Below are 18,995 nucleotides of genomic sequence, written 5' to 3' on the forward strand. Positions count from 1 at the left end.
CCGTAAATGACGCATGGCGGATCCTGAGCTTGATAGCGGATTCGTGTACGACATCTACGGTGACATTCACATCACTCGTTCGCAGTTCTTCGACGTTGGATTTGGATTTGACGACACTATTGAGGACTATCTAAATCGCATCTTGCCTACTCTCGTGGACGTCATAGACGACCAATTTCAAGACTACGATTGGATCCTCCAAGGCCATCCATCCCCGCCATCTCCGCCACCGCCGACCTTTCCGTGGATCAAGGCCATTGGTGTTGCTACCGTCCTCGTGGCATCGTTGGGTGTGCTGAAGACCTTTTTCCGCTAAGCCTAGTGTAGTTGAGTGATCCATCCCCAAGGTGAAAACTCTCTTTATTAAGTTGCGGATTGTTGATTAATAGCTTTTGGTATTGCTACTATCTTTGGTTACCTAGGAGTTTTGGTTAATCTACTTGTACTCCTTCGCCTAAGCAAGTTAACAACTAAGAACCTTTAATGATTTTACTTGTTATCTCAATAAGCTCTTAATTGTAATTCCATTGTCAATCACTTTTAATTTTCTTAAGAAGCTCCTTCGCATGTGGTTTCACATCAATATTGATTTCCCCTTGATGAATAAAGGTGGTGATAGTGGGTTCTGTGCTTTGTTCTGGAGTTCTATCGCTGTCAATGTGCTTCAATTTCTCTCATCCAATCCTCTAAACTTTAATTTTAAATTCAAGTCGCTTGCAGGCCAGTTGTTTTGTGGGTGGTTAGTTTGCTGGATAACCTGAGTGCGATCCCAAGTTTTCTGTTTTGAGGTTTATGTAGAATCTCTTAACTAAAGTACTTTGGTTATATAATTACCAAAAGAGTTCATGTTTGGTTGCATGATGCAATAAAGGTCACTTGTAGGCAGTCTAAAGGAATTTACTAGAGATACCATGAAGCAATAGTAGAATAAAAGATAAGAACAAAAAAATGATTTGAAAATGGGAACAAAATGCTTTATGCTATCAAATTAAACATAATTTTCTTTTACTTCTTTCCCCTACATTCAGAATTGAAGTCTACTTATGTTTTTAGTAAACATACAAATCACAATAATATTGAAGTTCCACTTATTTCAGGCGGCTACTTTCATGGAGTAAATTCTCTATCATTTGGTATTGATGTCGAAAAGATCCGTTGGTCTGGTATTTTGCAGGTGCAATGCATGAAACATGATTCTCTGAACTCCTTATTCACTTATTTTTCCTCAGTGATAGAATGCTAATTTCGATTTTTTTGTGAAGTCTATTGTTTAATAATAGTCCTGAATGATATAAATTTACACATGATAGCAAATTGCATTGACTGACTTCTAGCTAAAAATACTATTTTAGAGTTAAGTGGTGATCTTCACATGCATGTTTTAATATTGAACACATTTAACAAATTGATCTCTAAAATTTCTATTGTATTCTTTTCATTCCTTTTTAAATTTATTGAATTATATGTGCCATTATCGCTAATTGTAAAAATAATTGTTTTCATCCAAACATTTGATTGAAAGTTTTAGCTTTTAATGCACTGAGCTTAATCGTAATATTTTTTCTTATCAATCTCAATATATATTAAATTCTCATTTAGATGCTTCAAGACTTGAGTAAAATGATTTGCATGTGGCTTATCTTCATGCATGATTCTATATCAATCTTTGTTATTTTCTTTAGAAGGAATTGACTTGCTTGTAGTCTATGCAATGAACCATGTTAGCAATAGCATTTATTTATGAAATTTTTTTATTTGTAGTAAAAAAAAAAAACCATGCTTAATTCCATGGTAAAGGGAGGTTACAATGAATTTTCACAGCTATTTGTAAATTTGATGACAAAAATATTTTGTTTTGTTAATTTCTTGACAGTGAAACGCTATTATTTGTTTATAACTTTACACAATAATAAATATATTGGAGGGTTTTCCTTCTGTATTTTCATGTGTAGAGGATAGCTGTTGGGTACGTTGTTGCTGCTGTATGTGAAATATGGTTGTCAAATACTCCGAGGAATGCAGGGCACGTTGGTGTTTTTTTCAGAAACTATTTTCTCCATTGGTAAGATTCTATTTTCTGCGGATGCTACCTTCATATGCGAAACTTGCATACATAATTCATTCTTCAGTCAACAAAAAGTCCTCAATGAAATAAAACCAGAATTAAGCTATATATTTGTGCTATCAACTTTTATCATTACGATGGAGGTAGCTACAAATGATTTTTTTTTGAAAATGTTTTTGGCTCTGTTTATTAACTATAATTCAAATTAATTGTGATGTTTGTAGCAGTCTTTTTCCTATTTTTTGAAGATGCATCTTGAACTAGTTAAGATTCTAAATCTTAATTAAATCTTCGGATGCCAGGTTTTCAACGTTTAAAACTGGACTCTATGGATTTGATCAGTTCTTGCCAATAGTAGTTGTAATTTGTGAATCCTAGGTATCATATGAACACGTCATTGAAAAATAGCTTCCCACAAAGGCAATACCTTCAGAAACAACTTTGCCATCGAATATGTGGTGAGAAAATCACAAGGTGTTAATGTGAACAAGATACAAGCATACAAAGAAAACAACAAGACAACCTAATTTACTGATTGGGGATTGTTGCACAAATGGACTGAAATATCATCTTCTTTATGCCAATTGCAGTGGAAAAGTAAAGTTTTGATTGAAAAAAATAATGAAGTGAGATGCCAGTATGAAATAATTGGAAGGAAAAATTATATTACCAATATTAAACTAAGACTATTTATTGCTTAATTAATTCTGTGTATTTCATTGAGGACCTACCCTACGCTCTTTTTGATATAACATAATTCTGTGCGACACAAGCTATTTTCTACCTTCGAAAATAACTAATCACAGTAATTACTTGAAAAAAATTCCTATTATAGCATATATATTTTAACCTAATTTCTCTATATGTATCCATGGTAATAGGAAAGTATACTTCACATCTAATGACCTTTACTGCCTCTGATTCCTAAGTAGGGAGTTGCGCCGGCTACAATCCCATGGATTGCCAACTTGGACTACCAGAGAATCTCGTGACCTGTAATCTCGTGGATTGCCAAGCTGGGCTGCTGCATTGCCAGCATTCCTCAAGCTGTATATTAGATATTCTCTTATGCCTAACATGGAGTTGATATTAAGAAATGCAGAGCTCTAGTCTCTAGGTCATATTCCCGCCCAACTGCTTATGTGTGGACATATATGACACATATAAATTCATTTTCTAGTTTTTCTTTGTTGAAATGTTGATAGTTTTATGTTTTTATTGAGGTCATGTTTGTTTGGTTGTGTGTAATGCTGATGGCTGATATGTTGTTGCATTATAATTTCATAATATCTTCCTATTTTATTCTCAAGCCATTTATGATGATTTTAATTCACTGGTTTTCAAATTCCTTCGGCCAATGCTAGAAATTCAACTTTAGAGCTAGATCTGTATACTACTGACTGCATCTCACTATTCCAAGTGATTAGATTTTCTCCTAACAGGATGTTGTAATTTGTAATAGAAGTTCTATACATGAAAATCTTGCCTAGTTAGCATCTATGTATGATTTAAGCCGAGTTTTTTTTTCCTCTTAGATAAGATTATTTTTTCTTGGTTGCTTTGAGGTATTGGAGAGTTTTATATACAGTATGAAAATGCACATCTTTAAGATTACGCAATAAAGATCTGGAACACTTACACATACGCTATGTTTTATCTTGGGTGGGCAAGGAAGATAAGCTGCATGATCAGCTTTTTTTTAAAGCACAATATTATAAGAATAAATTAATATAAGTACAATGAAGGAAATTACTTAGAATTACATGAGTACAAAGAAAAATACAGAAGATCAAATTCATAGCATGTAGTCAAAGGATGAACCATCCAAGAATACGTGAAAACAACAAAAGAAAAAAAAAAACCTCATTTGGATTGCCTTTCTTGAAGCTTGGTGAAAATTATAAAATGATAATATATATGATTTTAATTATAGCCTATATCTTGTAAATAGAATTTGAAACTTATCCCCTAGATTGTCGTCACTCCTAATACTTCAATCATAATAATTAGTTTAATGAGGATCATGATCAGTTATGTCTTCATTAGTTTGATGGAGTGGTTGAACTTCTAGAATCGGATAATCAAATTCCATTATCTTGCTTGTAGAAGATGTAAAGATCTTTCCTTGAGGCCTAGTAGAAGCAATCATTATAGTCTCAGGATCATTGGAAAAATCAACTGGTTCCAAATTTGGAGTGTAACTGTTGATGGAGGGCATTTCCTTCGTCTCCTCAGATCAAATCAAAAGCTTCCTTATTGGGTGATGAGTTCTTTCAACCGGAGGAGAATTGATGTAGGCAAGGGGGGGGGTCAAATCAAGTTGAATTTTATTTTTGGTAAGCTTTAATATCCTCTACAAGATGTCAGATAATTAATATCTAGTAGAGTGTCTTAAGATCATAAATTAAAGATTTATTAGATTCATTCCCCCTTTTCGTTTGTCTCTTTGGTTTCCCCAAGCTTGTCTCTTCTTATTCTTGCGTCTCTTTGGTTTCTTCCATGTAATTCAATGCCTTGGGCTGCTTGTTTTCTTGGTTTCTGCTGGCTGTTACTGTTCCCGTGGCCCTCCTCGTTTTCCCTCCTCCTGGCTGTTTCCTGTGAATTACCTCCCTGTTTTCTGTGCTGGCTCTTCGGATCCTTTGCTGGCTGGGTTTCCCGTGGCTGCTGGGTGGGGATTTCCGTGGCTTGGCTCACTGTTTTCTGTGCAGTTTTGCTGCCTTTTGGTCTTCTATTTCCCTCTTTTAATTAAGATATTAAATGTGTTTTAGGTGACTGTTTGGCTCCCCTTTTGTGCCTATATATTAGAGATGTTTTGAAGCATAAAAGAATGGTTATATGGCTAGTTTTTGGATAAAAACCTACGGGTTTCTTCGTGGAAGAGCTTGCGAGCTTGTTCCATTCCTCCTTTCTCCTAGGAAAGCTTGCGAGCTTGTCCTCCTATCTTCGTCTTGGACTTCTTGCCTCCTTCTCTCCGCATGTACCATTCCACTTGTATCCTTCTTCTCAACGATTGACAAGCTCCTTTAGGTGTATTTAATTTGTGTTTGTGTCAAAGATTGTAAGCGTCTTGATATTATAAAAACTGTCTCTTTTTGGATATATTTGAGTCTTTCTTTTATCTAGGAAGAGTCTGTTTTTGCTCGCAAAAATTTGGGGCCCTTCCCAAATTTTTGCTTGCATCAAAATAGTATCAAAGCAAGTTAGTATATCCTAGGTTATTGAGTTGTGTTGTTATTTGAGTCTTGGTGTCATAAGAGGTTTTTTTTTGAGTTTTTGTTTTGAGTCTATATGGATAGTCCATGTAATCATCATTCAGATCAAGATTCAAATGAGTCCCAAGGAGAATTTGACCCCGCCAAAGTTACAAATGAACCAACTATTCTGGATGTGAAGATTTCAACTATAGAAGGGATTCCATCGCAAGGAAATTCTACAAATCCCCTACAAAACGAGTTGTATAAAATTCAATATCAAATGTTCTTGTGTTCAAAGAAATTCGAGCAGAGAAAGAAATTTCTACAAGAACAATTCAAGAAAGAGCGAGATGAAATCCTGAAGAAGTATGCGGCAAAGATTCAAGAGCTAGATGCATTTCCTTCGTCTCCTCAGATCAAATCAAAAGCTTCCTTATTGGGTGATGAGTTCTTTCAACCGGAGGAGAATTGATGTAGGCAAGGGGGGGGGTCAAATCAAGTTGAATTTTATTTTTGGTAAGCTTTAATATCCTCTACTAGATGTCAGCTCATTAATATCTAGTAGAGTCTTAAGCTCATAAATTGAAGATTTATTAGATTCATTCCCTATTTTCCTTTGTCTCTTTGGTTTCCCCAAGCTTATCTCTTCCTATTATTGTGTCTCTTTGGTTTCTTCCATGTAATTCAATGCCTTGGGCTGCTTGATTTCTGCTTGCTGTTGCTGTTCCTGTGGCCCTCCTCGTTTTCCCTCCTCCTCGTTGTTTCCCGTGAATTACCTCCCTGTTTTCTGTGCTGGCTCTTCAGATCCTTTGCTGGCTGGGTTTTCCGTGGCTGTTGGGTGGAGATTTTCGTGGCTTGGCTCCCTGTTTTCTGTGCAGTTTTGCTGTCTTTTGGTCTTCTATTTCCCTCTTTTAATTAAGATATTAAATGTGTTTTAGGTGGTTGTTTGGCTCCCCTTTTGTGCCTATATATTAGAGATGTTTTGAAGCATAAAAGGATGGTTATGTGGCTAGTTTTTGGATACAAACCTATGGGTTTCTTCATGGAAAAGCTTGCGAGCTTGTTCCATTCCTCCCTTCTCCTAGGAAAGCTTGCGAGCTTGTCCTCATATCTTCGTCTTGGACTTATTGCCTCCTTCTTCTCTCCGCAAGTACCATTCTACTTCTTCTCAACGATTGGCAAGCTCCTTTAGGTGTCTTTAATTTGTGTTTGTGTCATAGATTGTAAGCGTCTTTTGTTGTAAGCATCTTTATATTATAAAAAGTGTCTCTTTTTTGATATATTTGAGTATTTCTTTTATCTAGGAAGAGTCTGTTTTTGCTTGCAAAATTTTGGGGCCCTTCATAAATTTTTGCTTGCATCAAAACTTGCGAGTTACTCCTCGAAGAAACTCGCAGAAAATTGCTGGCAGGGGGGGGGGTCAAAACATTTTGGATTGTAAAATTGGTGAGCTACTAGTTCTCTACTTAAATCTAGCTCATTAATGCTCATTTATTAGGTTCTTCCCCCTTCTCTTTTTCCCTTTGGTCTCCCCATTCATGTTTCTTCCCATTATTGTGTCTCTTTGGTTTTTTCTTTGAGAATAAAAACTGCTGGCTGTTGCTGTTCCCCTGGTTCTCTCTCTCAGTTTTCCCTTCCTGGTTGCTTTTCCCGTTAAATTTTGATATCATCACTTAGGATCGTGTCAACCTTTTCTGCCATGGGTGATTTAGGAATATCTGGTAGTGGAGGCAGGTTTGGGATCTCACATGGTGGGGTCACAAAAGGTTTCTTTATGAGTGGATTTGGAGGGTTAAAATCATGACCTTCATATACAACTAAATCTTCTATGTTAAAAGATGGATTGATGTTGAAATATGCAGGCAAGTCTACTACATAGGCATTATCGTTAATTTTCTTAATTATTTTGAAAGGTCCAGTACTCTTGACATGCAACTTCTTAGCCGTTCCGGACGAAAAGTTTTAAAGCGTCGTTTCAAGTTTACATGTAGTTTATATTCATTATTGTTCCTTTCAATTTATTGTGCAATTTGTTTATGAAGTTCATGCAAATGGGATGCAAATGATGATGCAGACTCAGAAATCCTATACTTAGAACACATGGGTACTAGATCTAAAGGCTGTCTAGGTTTGAACCCATATACAATTTCAGGACTTACGCCCGTGGTTTGGTTAATGGAATTATTATAAGCAAACTCACCAGTAGGCAAAATGGAATCCCAATCTCTAATATGCTCGACAACCAAAGACCGCAACAGATTACCCAAACTTCTATTAACTACCTCAATCTGATCATCTGTTTGTGGGTGAAAGGTAGTGGAAAATTTCAATTTGTTGTCCATTTTCATCCACAGGGTTTTCCAAAAATAGCTGGTAAACTTCACATCCCTATCTGATACAATAATTTTGGGTAAACTATGTAAACGGACGACCTCGTTAAAGTATAACTTCACAATGTGAGAGGCATCAGATGTTTTGGAGCAAGAAATTAAGTGAGCCATTTTGGAAAACCTGTCAACTACAACACAAATGGCATCGTTCCTACGGAGTGTCTTGGGCAGGCCTAAGATAAAATCCATACTAACATCCTACCAAGGACAACTAGGGACAGGTAGAGGAGTATAAAGACACGTGTTTTGCTTACGTAGTTTGGCCAGTTGGCAGGTGTGACACAATCTGACCAACCGGTCGACATCTTTCTTCTAGTTGGGCCAATAGAAGTGATACTCCACGAATTCGATAGTTTTGTCCCGCCCGAAGTGCCCAGTGAGGCCTCCGGCGTGGAGTTCCCAGACCAGAATCGTGGGTCGGGTAGTTCTTCTCATGACTTTTTAATTGCCTAGAGGCGTAGGCAACTACTCTTCCATGCCGCATTAAGACACAACCGAAGCCCTTCAGCGATGCATCACTAAAAATATGAAATCTTTGAGTACCTAAAGGAATAGTAAGAATCGGTGCAGTCATCAAATGAGTCTTCAACTCCTGAAATGCTGCCTCACATTGACTGCTCCAATCAAACTTAACTACCTTCTGAGTCAGCCTACTTAAAGGTGCAACAATCTTGGAAAACCCTTATACAAACCTTCTGTAGTAGCCAGCTAACCCAAGAAAACTCTATATCTCATTCACTGTTGTAGGTCTGGGCCAATCAACTATAGCCTGCACCTTATGCTGATCTATAAAAATATCATCCCCATTAATTACATGACCCAAAAAAGTCATACTCTTCAGCCAAAACTCACATTTAGAGAACTTGACATACAATTTATTGCCTCGTAGAGTTTGTAACAATGCCTGAAGATGGTTGGCATGGTGCTCTTCATCATAAGAATAGATTAAAATGTCATCTATGAAGACAATGACAAAACTATCAAGCATTGGCTTGAAGACCCGATTCATCAGATCCATAAAAGCAGCTGGGGCATTTGTTAGCCCAAAAGGTAACACTATAAACTCGTAGTGTCTATACCTTGAGCTAAATGCTGTTTTAGGGATGTCTTCCTCCTTAATCTTCAACTGATAATATCCAGACCTCAGATCAATCTTAGAAAAGACTATGGCTCCCACTAGTTGATCAAACAAATTATCAATCATCGACAAAGGATACTTGTTCTTAATGGTAAGCTTGTTCAACTCCCTGTAATCAATGTATAGTCGCATGCTACCATCCTTCTTTTTAACAAAGAGAACTGGTGCTACCCATGGTGAGGTGTTAGGGCGAATAAACCCTTTCTCCAGCATTGCAATTGTGACTTCAGCTTCTGAAGTTCCTAACTTCCATACGATAGGGTGTTTTTGAAATAGGCTCAGCACTAGGTACAAGGTCAATAGAGAAATCAATTTCTCTAATAGGAGGCATTCCGGGTAAGACTTCAGGGAACACATCAGGAAAGTCTCTTACCACAACAATCTCCTTCAACTCTGACATTTGTTTTGAAGTGTCCCTTACATGAGCTAAAAAGCTTGGGCACCGCTTCAAAATTAAACTGTAAGCTTTTATAGATGAGATGATCATAGAAGATACACCTCGATTGCCTTGAAAGGCAAGCTTCTCTCCTCTAGGAAGCCTAATCTTCACTACCTTCTTATTATAGTCTATGGATATGAACTAGTTAGACATCCAATCCATCCATAGAATCACATCAAATTCTATAAGTGGTACTACAATCAACTCAACTTCAAAATCCCTCTCACATAAAGAAAGTAGTGATGAACATACACTTGAGGCAATCATACTAGACCCATCAGGTAGCAAAATTGATAGTGTAGTGGGCATAGTGCGAACATTCAACGCATGCTTCTTAACAAACTCCTGACTAATGAATGAATGTGATGCACCGGTATCAAAAATCACTCTACTAGGTAGACATTGAACATAAATAGTACCTGTGATCACATCAGGAGATTCTTTGGCTTCTTTCCGCGTGATAGCATAGACCCTTGGTTACACAACAGGTTTCATAGCCGGAATGACTAGGTATTGATGCAGATACAGAAGACTCTTGAGCTCTAGGTTCTACCAACTATCGGATGTCTCCTAGTACTTTGCTGGGGTGGAGGAGCACTAGACCTCCCATCCCTTGGACCCCTTGGGCAGTTCCTAGCCATGTGCCATGGCTGATGGCACCAAAAACAAACATTCGAGCCAGACAAACATTCACAGCTATGTAGCTTGCCACACTTGTCATAGGTTCTGACACTGGATGAACTCCCACCACTATCAGATCTAGCCTTCTTCATACTAGGTCCTCCAGAATGTGTCTGGAAGCTCCTGGTCTTCTCAAAACCCTTCCTTTTCTGTAGAAAATCTCTCCTTTTCTAGGTAGCCTGAAAATCAATCTCTATTCTCCTTGCTCTCTCAACCAAAACAACGTAATCATCAAGGCCAAAAGGAATCAATGGATGGCGAATAGCATCGTGAAGCCCTGAAAAAAATTTATGGCATTTATCTTCAGCACTTGAGATAATCTTAGATGCATAACGGGACAACATAGTAAATTCAGCTTCATACTGCATAACTGTCTGATCCCCTTGTACTAACTGAATAAACCGCTCATGCATCTGCCTCCTCGTAGAAAGAGGCACAAACCAGTCTTTGAAGACTTTAACAAAATCATCCCATAAGATCTGAGATGCTGCTTTGCCACCAAACTTCTCCAACAACTGTCCTCTCCACCATCTCTCAGCTTCCCTATCCAAAGCAAAGGTGGCTAAAGTCACCCTTCGATCAGCCGGACAATGCATACCTTCTAAAATATTCTCGATCCTCATAAGCCAATTTTCAGCATCCACTGACTCTTCTACTCCAATAAAGAGAGGTGGTTGCATTGCCTGAAAGATTTTTAGATACTTATCTACAGATGTTTCTCTCCTGTAACTAGATTGGGGCTGCTCTTGGGATGGTGAATGAGCTGTGTCACAGTAGCTATCAACTGTGTAAAAATATCTATGACAGTACTACTGCTACTACCAGGAGGTTATACCACAGATGGTACCGCTGAAACTTCTCTACCAGCTTGATCATTGTTTCCGTCAGTGTTGTCATCAGTGGCATCGGGCTCCTGATCCATAGCCCTAAATAAAAAAATCCAATTCAATCATCGTCGTATAAACATATAATTCTAAAATTTCTAGGACTCATAAATCATCCTAATGACGCTGTATACTGATCCATATCCTAAACTTGTGCTCTGATACCACTCTTGTCACGATCTGACCTGGTGAGCTCGTATAGATGAGGAGGGAACAGATGTCGGACATTCAGAACATTTCCATTATCTTAAAACATGCACTTATGAATCTATAACACTTCAAAATGAAACTAAAAACGCTTCTAAACATTTTTCAAATATACAAAATATTTCATATCATTTCATATCACTTCAATAGAGGATTAACATGTATAAAGGTGGTTACAAAAATTATCATTCATGCCAAACCACCCACAAAAAAAATGTGTAAACTACAACTAAGAAAAATATAAGAGGAATCTGTTATCCGGTCCTCTACGACTGTAAGTGAAAAAAGGGCGGTCAACCAATCTTTGCAGCGGATTCTCCTGAAAAGTATTCCAACACAAGGGAGTGGGCTAACGCTCAATAGGAAACATTAACTCTAACATCTTCACTTGCCTTTTATAAAAGAAGATTTACATGTATGCTAGAAGTGAAAAGTCTTGATTGTTTTGCTACACATGCTAGTTCTTATGTATAAGCTAAATGTGATATGATAGTTTATATGCCTTATATATGTCATATGCCTTATGCGTGCCATGTGTCTTATGTATGTCATAACTTATGTATGCCATATGCTTACTCATGCGTTATCTTATACAACCGTATCGGAGTACCAGGAGTACTGATCAGGTACACCACATCTTTTGGCCATTCATTTCCTTAACTCTTTTGCCCCAAAGGACCATATTGTTCCGTATTACTCATAAGAGCCATATTTGTGCTTTCGCACCATATTTGGTATTCCGCCTTCAACATGCACAATCATTTACATATTCTTTCCATAGAAACATGGGTATGTAAGTCATAACCAACATATGCCTTGAGCATGAAGTAAGTACATGAAAGAAACTTCTATGAAATGCTTAGAATTTTAAACATCAAATATGCATTGATTCATAAAAAAAAATATTTATACATTTCTATCAAATAATAGAGACATTTCATATGCATTTGCTATGCATCAAATCAGCTAAAGAATAAAAAATATAAAGGAACAATAAAAACATAAAGGAATATAAATATGTAGAGTAAGAGGTTCCTACCTCAATTGCCCTTTGAAAGTCTTCTCACCAAATCTCTCCTTAATACCTTCTCTTTACAAGACCTAAGGAAAAGTTACCACGTAAGCCTCTTATATCAATTTAAACCACTATATCACACTAACCCAACACATGTCATAGCTAATTACTCCCCTTAAGCTCATTTTACTCATTGTCCTACCCATATCCTAAAGATAAAAAGGGTACAACAATAACAACAACAACATAAGATTTGTCATAACATTACATAGCATTTATACATCATCATTCCTACACAATTCATGATTTTAAATAAATTATTTTCGGATTAAAATTATATAAAAATTTCCTAAAATTATATAAAAATTAGGAAATATTCTTTTCTTTCCAAATCCTTTTTTTTCTTCATTAGAGACTTCCCAAATCTCTTAGAAATGAATTTGGTTAACTCTAAGCTTACAAATTGAAATTTTGGAAAGCTTTAATGTGGAAACTCCAAAATTTCTTAAGGGAAACTTTGGATTTCAAGGTAATTATGCTTCTAAATCCTTCCTAACACCATTCCTAAAACAAAAGAAATTTTTTATCAAATCCTAATTTTTGTACCTAAAATTTTTCTTCATAAAAATTCATTTTTCTTACTTAGGAGTATGCACACATACAATCCTAACACTTTCCTATGAAAGCCCCATCAAATAAGCCAAAACACTAATTTGAAACCTAAAGAAAATTAGGGAAACACATAAGTTTTTTACATAAAAACCTTCCCTCAACTTTCTACACTCTTTTTCTTAACAAACTTCAAAAATTTCAAGAACCCTAAATATTTAGTTCATGAAAATCAAAGTGAAAGATCAAGATTTTAGGTTTAAAACTTACCTCTCTTCTTCCCTAAGCTTTCTTTTCCTCTTCCCTCCAAAAGCCTGATAGAAGTCACGGTCGGTCACCGGATTTTGCAAGCATCGACGCCTTCTCCCTCTCTTCCGCCCGCTCTCCTTCTTTCGGCTGAGAGAAACACAAGGGACTGAATGAATTCGGTCCCTTAAGTGTTTGGGATGTGAAACTACTAGGAGTTACGATCGAAATTAAATAGAGAATTGTTAAAGTTTGCTTTTATAAGTTTATGTGGATCATGCAAGATAGATTTAAGAATTAGAAACGTGAACTTTGCTTAGGCCAAAGAGATGCACTTGAGATTAACCAAAATAGTTCATTCAAAAATCCAAGGGAATTAAATGCGAAGTACAAACAACAAAACCCAACGTTTAACAACGAGAATTTCACCTTGGGGCCGTATCACTCAAGAGGTAGTGGACTTTTGGCGGAGATAGAAGATCCAAGCGATGAAAGAAGTTACCACTAGGGAGAGGGCGCCGAAAAACTTCGTCGGAGGAAAAGTTGCCGGTTGGGATGGAAGTCGTAGGCGACCGTCGAGGCTCCAAGCGTGCTTTGAAAGCTTTCGGTCGTAGATGCTTGCAAGGATTGGCACGACTCTCTCCAAGTACTCCTCCACGGTAGTTTCGTCTTCAAACCCTACGTCGAAGCAAGGTGACCGTAGGACGTTGATGCTTCCGTCGGCGTTGAATACTAGACCCCACTCAAACTCCGGGTCCGCCATGCGTCATTGAAACGGGGATGGAAGAAGTCGCCTTTGGGGGCAAATTGGTTTGGGGAGTAATTGGATGGTTTCCAAATTGGAAGCATGATGTGTGAGGAGAATTAATACAAAATCCGTTTGAATTCGAATTTTGTCATGAAAGCGGAGTCAACACTTTCCTAATTTGGATGTTCCAAATTTGGAAGGTTTTCGAAATTCAAAATCCTGAATTTCAAAATCAGCCGTTGTAGAGATTGAGGAAAAGGAGGTCGGGGAGGAGGAGGTCTCGCCGGCGGCAAGAGGGAGGGGTGGTGGCCGACGGGTGGGATGGCTTTGGGCCGGCGGGTTTTGGGGAAAATGAGGAAGAGCGGAATACCGGGATAAACCACGAGTCACGGACTCTTCCAATGACTGGTGGGTGTTGCTTTTCGCCCTCACCTTGGGCTCTCGATCTCCTCTCTAACTTCAAGCTCTCATGCAAGACAAGAAGAAGAAGAAGCAAAGAGACAAAAACTAGATTTTCATTCAAATATTCATTAAACTCAAAATGATACAAGAGACCACTATATATAGGTCTTGACTCATAAAAGTGAAAAAAGACTAAATTGCCCTCTGGGCTACAAAGAAACATAACTCCCCACAGGGGTAAAATGGGAAAACAGTAAATCAAACAAGACAATAATAAAGTACATCATATCATCTCAATCAAAAGTAGAGGCGCTGAATCGTGGCCGTCGATCTGCGGTTTCGCCGGCGATAAACATGTCGGTAGCGTCTGTCGATGTCCTCATCAGTTTGGGCCTTAAGAAAACAATTACAATGCCAAATGACACATGTACCCTCACTAATAAAGAATTCCTTAGGAGCTCATGAGGGCAATTTGGGAATAAAAGGGCTAATTTTACTTAAACTTCTTCGGCGGTTTTTAATTCTCAAATCGAGCAAAATTTGGTATATGTTTTTTATACCGTTTCGATCTCAATTTCATGTAGAATTTAATAAAATTTATTTCATCGAATTCCGAGGACTTTGAAATTTTGCCTAAATTCGTCGTGGCGCATCGAAGTGCGTGTGACATCGACAATTTTCGGGTTTTACAGTTACCATGAATGAGAGTTGTTCAAAAGATATGTGAGGAATAGGCTTAACATCTTATGGAACACTCAACAAGAATGAATGATTTTTCATTATGACAAATCCAAATAGCTTGGTAGGGTAATGATGGCCACGATGATGCTGATGGTACCTGAATTGAAAGAATAAGTCTGAACTTGGACTATTATCTTTGAGAACCACAAAATACCTGCCTAAATATGTTTTCAAGATTTAGCATTGCAAGGAAAAATATTGGTCATCATTGCTGTTGGGTCTGCATCGTACTGTCATTTACTTTAGCTTATAATTCAATTATATCTATTCTGTACTTGCAGAGAAGAACTTGAAAAGAAAATTATGTTCATTTTCTTTTAGCCAGTTTATTAGTTTTTTGCCCTAGCAAAATTTTCAGGGATTTTTGAGTGGTGGAACTGGTGGAAGTCCATATATAGTGCATGCATGTAGCTGTACGCCCTTATTCAAGCATGCACAATATTTTGTTGAGAGATGATTCATGACAGCCTGATTGCCACACCATTCATTCTAATATTGAAGAATGTGCTAAGCTTGCTTTGTTGTTTTATTTTTTTTTTGTTGGTATCTCATTTCTCTACGCAGGTCATATGCTCATCATGAAAGGTGGTTTTTTCACATTTCTTTCTATTTCTCTCTTTTCATATCATATGCTCATTAAAGCCTAATGAGAGATCTTCACGGGGTGTGGTGCTCTTCAAGGGTGTGTTGGTTTTTGTTTAATAGTGGAAATGGGATATGCATATTTGTTTTTGAGGTGGTAAGTATATATCTTAATACATGACAAAAGGTGTTATAGTTCTTATCTTAATAGTTAATGCTATTATATGAATGCAAAGTGGCAATCTCATAAGCTTTTATATATGAAACCTCTGACAGCCCCTCTAAAAAAATGGTTCAGCTTATCTTTTTCTTGGGGCAGTGCTGTCAAGTAGTGGTGGAACTAGAGGAGGGAGAAAATACTATATGGTTATGTATACTATGAAATTTTACCCTTAAATTTTTTTGTAGTCATGTGGATTATAGAAGTTGATGTAAAAGAAGACACAAAATACCTCAAAAAGAAGAGATAACTTAGAGATAACAGAACAAACTCTTACATTTCATATAAACGAACACTTTTATAAATAAAGACTCTTACAAACTTGACTTTTAACACAACATAACATTACAACCCTTGACTCTTACAAATGACTCAAACAAAATGACACCCTAAACTTGCTTCACTTAGAGAAGAGGGATATAGGTGGAGTGGCACTTGCGGAAAGACGAAAGAGATTAGAAGCCAAGATGAAGGTTGGAAAGAGCTCGCAAGATTTCCGGAGGGGATGAGGAGTGGACAAAGCTCATAAGCTTTTCCAACGAAACCCGCAGGTTTACATTTCCAAAAATCAATCACATCACATATCTAAAACAACCACAAACAACTCCTATTTATAGGCACAAAAGAAGGAATACAAACAGCCACTAAAACTTAATTAAAAGCTAATTAAAATAGGAAGATAGAAGGCCAAAAGACACCTAAAAACTGCAGTAGAAAACTGCACAGAAATCAACAAAAGTCTCTTGGAATTCCTCCCAAAACAGCCACCAAATCAGTCCCAAAACTGTCCAAATTCTGTCCAAAAACAGCCCCAAAATCTCTTCAAACAGCAGCCCAAAAATCTTCAAACCACAGCCCAACATTGCACAGGAAACAGGGCATTAAATCCAAGGGAAAAGCCCCCTGGCTGCTTCGGGAAAACAGCCCAGCTAGGGACCCGAAAACAGCACAGGAAACAAGGGGTTAAGGCATGGGAAAACAAGAGCCAGCATGGGAAACAAATAGACAAAGGGGGGAAGGAGAATAGACAAGATCAAATAAATAATGAGCTAATTTTTAGCTCCATAAATGAACTGAAAACCAGCTCATAATGAGCTAACCTTCCACTTGACATTAATGAGCTGGAGAAGTCAAAAATCAAAATTTTTTGGGTTTGATTTGACCCCCCCTTGTCTACATCAGACTCCCCTTTTTGAGAACTCATAATTGGTGTGGGCAAGAAATATAGGGAGCCTATACCCCTCGCCCACACGAAGATTTGTGTGACCTTGAACCGACAACAATCCACTAAATCACAAAACAAAGATGATGACTAATATGATGAAGAACAAACTCTAACATTTCAAATTAAACTAAAAAAAGAAGAAATTAAAAGACTACAAACGACGATCTAGCAAACTCGAATCGAAAATCAAAGACACCCTAAAGTTGCTTTACTTAGAGACGAAAGATACAGATGGAGTGGCACTTGCGGAGAGACGAAAGAGATTAGAAGCCGAGACTAACGGTTGGAAAGAGCTTGCAAGATTTCCGGAGGTGATGAGAAAGAAGACGGACAAAGCTCGCAAGCTTTTCCAATGAAACCCGCAGGTTTACATTTCCAAAAATCACATATCATTCACTATCTTTAAAACATTACAAGCCCCTCATATATATATGAATGAAAGGGGAATACAAAAGGACACACAACATTAATTTTCTCAAGAAGCTAAACATCACAAGCATGGAAATCCCCCCATGCATTCACGGAAAACCGCACAAGCCCAGGAACCGAAGGAGTAGCCGCGGGAGACAAGAAGGCCGCACGGAACCAAGGCGCCACAGCCACGGGAAAACACCCAGGCTCGGAAAACCAGCAGCCGGCCGGAAATCCGAAGGGCAAAGGCACAAAAAAAACTAAAGCCCATGGTGGAAGCCAAGGAGCCACACATGGGAAAACCAAACAACTTCTTGGGATTCCAAAAGCCCTTTTGGAAACCCAAGAGACAACTTAAATGAAGATATTAAAAACTATAATAAAAAGTACATTAAATAAAAGATAACTATGAACTAAAACTTAGCTAATAATGAGCTAACCTTTAGTTCAATAAATAAACTAAAAATCTGCTCATAAATGAGCTAAATTCCAGCTCAAAATGATTGAGCTTGTAAGCTCAAGGGAAGTCAAATCCAACTTGTTTTGGGTTTGAGTTGACCCCCCCTTTGCCTACATCAGAAGTTTTGCCCCTCCCCCTAAAATTTTGATAGATCCATTCTCTCTTTTTTAAAATCCAGTTCAGCCATTACTGTCAAGCTAAAGGGGCTGCTATTTTTGGGACTTCCTATAATGAAATCATTTTGGGCCATAACCTAATAATAGATTAAGCTTGTAGGTTTCGTTTTAGTCTAGAATTATGATAGAGGAAATATTGCATAGTATTTCACGGCTAATCAGATCAAATTATCAATTGATGATTCTCTTTAGAGATGGATGATAATTTTTTTTTGATATATTTGTGATGGTGTAATGCTTTTGGAACATCTAGCTTTGTGAGAGTTCGTCCAATTCCATATTCAACTGTTTAAAATCTCCATTATTGTTCTTTATGTTAGGTCTGTTTGAAAGTGCTAATGTTTGCTTGATTTAAGTTAGCCTCTTTTGGGGAATAAATTATTCTAAATTTTTTAATACATTGATGAGGTGAAGTGATTTTTATGAGTATCATTTGGTTTGTAGGATTGTTTTGGTCTCATTATCCGGAATATACTTGGGTCTGCTATATGGCTTGTATGTACCAGATTGGCAATTTGAAGTTCAACAAGCTAACCTGTCAGATTTTTATAAGAATAGTACTTATATTATTAAAAAGGTAAGATAAGTATGTCTGTTATGCACTTTCATTGGTTACACTTCGTGCTTTTCATGCATAATTCTTGCACGTTCTTGCAAACTTTCTATTGAGTATAAGCATTTGTAATTTTATCTCTTTCTCCCAATGGCCGCTTTCCGCTCTTTCCTAGCTCTTCTATTTTTTGTTTGTGATATGAGTACTTTACATCTAGACTTATGGAGATGGTTCCTTCGGTTTTGGGAGAATATATACTGCTATCTGTTGGAGAATTTTTGTATCCTCGATCGGATTGCATATTTTATAATCGGGCACGGCATAAGAATACGATATATTACCCCGGAAGGTAAAAATATCATCTTCTTATGGACTCAATCATAAAATTTACAATTATTTAACAGAGATTCCCCCACTCGATGTTTGGTCGAGCGGGGTTTATTTATTTCTGGGGTACAGACATCCCATAGGGGCAAGCCCCTATGGTTAATTACATTCCAAGTTTGATTTGGGAACACTTTTGATTAAACTAGTGGTTTTGCTTTAGAATGAAGATGTTTAATCTTTATCCAAGGGTGGTTCACTTTAAGTTGCGCAAGTGAAGATTAG

The 18,995-nt window shown here is 37.4% G+C and overlaps 1 protein-coding gene across 3 annotated transcripts in view; it reads left to right on the top strand.

Moving 5' to 3' along the window:
• Positions 1-18,995, top strand: part of LOC110095199 (heparan-alpha-glucosaminide N-acetyltransferase) — a gene marked incomplete at its 5' end in the record, with an annotated part of 83,797 nt that overhangs the window by 19,203 nt on the left and 45,599 nt on the right. For all 3 annotated transcript variants that reach the window (XM_028697186.1, XM_028697187.1, XM_028697188.1), the window contains 3 exon segments: positions 1,098-1,174; positions 1,953-2,062; positions 18,278-18,410. In XM_028697186.1, the coding sequence (XP_028553019.1) occupies positions 1,098-1,174; positions 1,953-2,062; positions 18,278-18,410 (320 nt within the window).

Source organism: Dendrobium catenatum, unplaced genomic scaffold (genome assembly GCF_001605985.2).
Source record: "Dendrobium catenatum unplaced genomic scaffold, ASM160598v2 fragScaff_scaffold_895, whole genome shotgun sequence".
Lineage (NCBI taxonomy): Eukaryota > Viridiplantae > Streptophyta > Magnoliopsida > Asparagales > Orchidaceae > Dendrobium > Dendrobium catenatum.